Source organism: Setaria italica, chromosome IX, assembly GCF_000263155.2.
Source record: "Setaria italica strain Yugu1 chromosome IX, Setaria_italica_v2.0, whole genome shotgun sequence".
Classification (NCBI taxonomy): domain Eukaryota; kingdom Viridiplantae; phylum Streptophyta; class Magnoliopsida; order Poales; family Poaceae; genus Setaria; species Setaria italica.
The window spans coordinates 10,194,046-10,198,259 of NC_028458.1; the positions used below are offsets into that span (position 1 = coordinate 10,194,046).

General features: G+C 47.4%; 1 protein-coding gene across 1 annotated transcript; it reads left to right on the forward strand.

Moving 5' to 3' along the window:
• Positions 1–42: 42 nt before the first annotated feature.
• On the forward strand, positions 43–2,401 carry LOC101777014. The gene is made up of 2 exons (XM_022823473.1): positions 43–1,336; positions 2,009–2,401. The coding sequence occupies exon 1, from the start codon at positions 182–184 to the stop codon at positions 1,277–1,279; it is 1,098 nt and encodes a 365-aa protein (XP_022679208.1). The 5' UTR covers positions 43–181; the 3' UTR covers positions 1,280–1,336; positions 2,009–2,401.
• The last annotated feature ends 1,813 nt before the right edge of the window (positions 2,402–4,214 follow it).

Below are 4,214 nucleotides of genomic sequence, written 5' to 3' on the forward strand. Positions count from 1 at the left end.
AGGACGTTAGGATATGTATACCACCGAGATAACGAGATTTCTCTCGGAGAAAAATCTGATCCCTGCTCCCCACCGCCACCAAACCACGCACCCGAGATCCGCCGCTGCATTGGCCGCGGGCTGCTCGCATTCTGCGGATCCTGACCTGAGGGGCCGCAGGCGCGGCAGCCGCTGCCCGGAGATGACTCCGCCGGCGACGACGCCCTACACCTCGCCGTTCGTGCTTTCCCTGCTCCTGCTCCTCTCCATCCCCGTCGTCTTCCTCCTCGCGCCGCGCCTGCTCCCGCCCAAGACGCTCCCGGCCATCCCGGACGCCGACGAGTCCGACGACCTCGCCCTCTTCCGCCGCGCCATCCTCTCCTCCTCTTCGGCGACCCCTGCTTCGCCCGCCTCCGCCGCCTCCTACTTCTTCCGCCGCCGCCCGTCACCCAAGATCGCCTTCCTCTTCCTCACCAACTCCGACCTCGTCTTCTCACCGCTCTGGGAGAAGTTCTTCCGCGGCCACAAGAACCTCTTCAACCTCTACGTCCACGCTGACCCCTACTCCGTCCTTGAGCTGCCGCCCACGCCTTCCTTCCGGGGCCGCTTCGTCCCCGCCAAGGCCACGCAGCGCGCCTCCCCCACCCTCATCTCGGCCGCGCGCCGCCTCCTTGCTACAGCGCTCCTAGATGACCCCAATAACCAGTTCTTCGCTCTCATCTCGCAGTCTTGCATCCCGCTCCACCCGTTCCCCACCCTCTACAACGCCCTCCTCTCCGAAACTGCTGGTCCTCATAACCGCCACCGCAGCTTCATAGAGATAATGGACAACATGGATAATGACACCACGCTGCTGCACGACAGGTACTACGCCCGAGGTGATGACGTGATGCTCCCAGAGGTTCCGTATGACCAGTTCCGTGCTGGATCGCAGTTTTTTGTGCTCGCAAGAAGGCATGCCATCATGGTGGTGAGGGATATGCGGCTTTGGAAGAAGTTCAAGCAACCCTGTCTAATCCAGCGCAGGGATTCATGCTATCCAGAGGAGCACTACTTCCCCACATTGCTGGATATGCAGGATCCTGAGGGTTGCACCAAGTATACCTTGACGAGGGTAAATTGGACAGATTCAGTGGCAGGCCACCCACACATGTACGGGCCTGGAGAGGTATCAGCGAGCCTGATCAGGGAGCTGAGGAAGTCAAACAACACACATTCATATATGTTTGCCCGCAAGTTTTCTCCCGAGTGCCTTGAGCCGCTGATGGAGATTGCGGATTCAGTCATCCTACGGGATTAGGCCTGAAGCAACCCTCATCATTTGATGGTGTCGAGTTTATACACTGAAATGAATGAGGTACGGAAACGTGCACTTGCTGCGGCCTTTCCAAAAGAATCAATCTTCTTCTATTTAGGTGTTGTGTTGAGAGAAATGTCTCCAAATGGAGTGTACATACTACGGAATGTGAGAGTATTAGGTTGTCCAGTAATCTGTATGCTTAACAATTTCATAATAAAGTGGCATACTACATTAGATCGCTGTTGTCTCATCAATTGGAATGGTTGTAGCGTTAAGATGTTTTGTCAGGCAATGCAAGCATTCTGCTTCTGTTAGATCGAGGGAAATGCTGGCAGGACTATTGGTCTATATGGTTCATCAAGTACTGCTGAACAGTGATCAGTTTTCATCTTGGAATGTAGAAATAAACCTTCATCTTGGAATGTAGAAATAAACTTCGTTTGGTAATTGTTTCTGTTTGTAGTGGAAGAATCCCCTCCCCACAAAATTGCATTATGATATTCAATGCAATGTTCAATGTATAATACCTACTGTCTGTTTCTTAATACTGCCAAACCTGCAATGCCTTGCACTGCGGTCTCCTTGAGGGTTGCTTTTACTGTAGTAGATCCTGCGAATCGCAATGTAAATTTGTAGTGCCTTCTTCTTGATCTTTTAAAACTAGTTATATATTTTTCTGCCACATTGTGATGCTTCTTGGTTCTGCAAATCTTGTTCTTCATGTTTCAGGCATCGAAGAAATGCTTGGGTGCAATGCTATTTTCACCTCCACTGTGATTGGATGGGCAGTCAAGTAGCTGTCCATCTCTGCCCTCTAAAACCTTCTTGAGGAACAACATAACCCCTTAGTGCCGTTGTTCTCTTCGTGGGAAGAGGTGCTCCTGCTCTGAGAGGAGTATGGTATGGCTACGAAAGTACGAATTGTCCCTTTGTGAGACTGAGTAGGTACTTTGAATGCAACAGTTACTCGTCAAGTGATAGGGCAGCAGTTAGTGTGATCATCCTATGTATTACATGGAGGCACTCTTGTGAATACAGGCAGTGATGGTTTGTAGATTGTTGAATATGTACCAATTACATAGTTTATTATAAGTTTGCAAGTCTGTTAGTTTTGATGGCTTAGCCTGTCTCGTGTTGCTGCTGCCTTGCTCTTTTAACTTTAAGTCATTGTGTCACTTAATAGTGATAAAAAACTATTTATCATGAAATAGCGTAATCGACTTTGGGTGCAGGATGATTTTGTATGAATAAAACTGAGGGAGGAGAAAAGGGAGGGCCAAACTGCACTGAACAGAACAATTTGTGACCTTAAACCCTAATATGCCAAAAGTTGGGTTCTAATATAGTATAATACCTCGATATTATTCTTGGCATTTTGAATCCATCGTCCAAACTTTGTTAGGTTTTTTATGTCCTGCTATTTTTATATGTCATGAATCTGCCCCACTCCCAAAATTATAGTGCCCTTATGGGTTTGAGTCATGAAAGATAGGAACTGTTCTCTCTGCCCCACACCCAGAATTGTACTGATGATTGACATGTCTTTTTAGGGTTTGGAACCTGAAAATGAGTGATAGGGAGTGCTACCATTAACTGTCTATACCAGGAAAGCATACAAGATTTCTGTCACAGATCCATCTCAGATAGTATCTGCATGACCTGTCAGAAAAAAAAGGGGCTATTTTTCGGTCAACACCACCTAGTGCCTTGCATCGTTTGCTATTTGTAATACTGTGAGAAAATCTCTGATATGTATGAGGAGCAGAGGGAAGAAAGGTGGCGGCTTGGCAGAATTTCCTCTTCACTCACGGCTTTTTCCGTTTCTGCAGTTGCCATATTTGCCACTTACCTGTTAGGGTTTTGGTTGCTCATTTTGACTTCCTAGTGATTCGTTTCAGAGTGGTCGATGTAACAGCCAGTGATAGCAGTAAATATTCTAAGGAAATCGCCAGACCAGACTTCTGCTGGGGATCATTTTATTTTATTTAAATTTTATTAAGTCTGCTACATTGTTTTTAGCAAGAATAAGATGCCTCGTAAAACTTTGATCAATCTTTGCCGAAAGTTCCAGGTTGATTAGTTGAGCACCAAGATTCCTAAGCCTTTTCTAATGCCCTTCACCTTTTCTGATTCGCTAGTACGTTCTTCAGCAATGCATTTTAATGTTAAAATTCTGAGGTGGATAAAAAAGCAGTACAAAAGGAACATGTACTGAATGGAAACATACACAGTACGAGGAAGGTTCTGGTGCTCCCGCACCTCCGGGTGCTCCCATGCTCCCGGTCATTTTGGTCCTCATACTTTTTAGAATCACACCCGCAGTCCAACGGTGCTTTCGAGATGGAACGTCCGTTGTGCATCCAACGACGCACAACGAACGGGAGTACGGGAGCACCAGAACCCCCCCCCCTCAGTACAAGCTATAAGAAATAGAGCGGAAACAGATGAATAAGGGGGCGTTTGGTTCCTTTGCTTATTTTTAGCACGTGTCACATCAAATGTTTAGATACTAATTAGAAGTATTAAACGTAGTGGCCTTCAGCTTCATGAAGAGACGAGTTCAACCTTGCAACTCCGGTGCACATGGGGCTACGACTACTCGAGCCCTAATGATCCATCCAGGATGTCACCAAAGGAGTTCAGTCTTGATGAAGTCATGGCGTGATTGAGGTGCCTTTTCAAGAATGCAAATGAGATTCCAATGATTGTTCGGAAATTCTACGCCACCAACCCGTCAAGCAGTGTAAGTAACCGTGGCCGCAGCCCTCGAGTACTGATTTTTGTTAATTTTTGATGTACTGACATGTCTTTCCTATGCAGGAAGATGTACACTTGTTCTGCTCCACCCCTCCTCCTCGTGGATCAGAGGGTTCTGATGCCGCTCCACACGTGCACATAGCTGCAGCGTGCAGAGTGAAGTTGAAGAGGAGGAAGA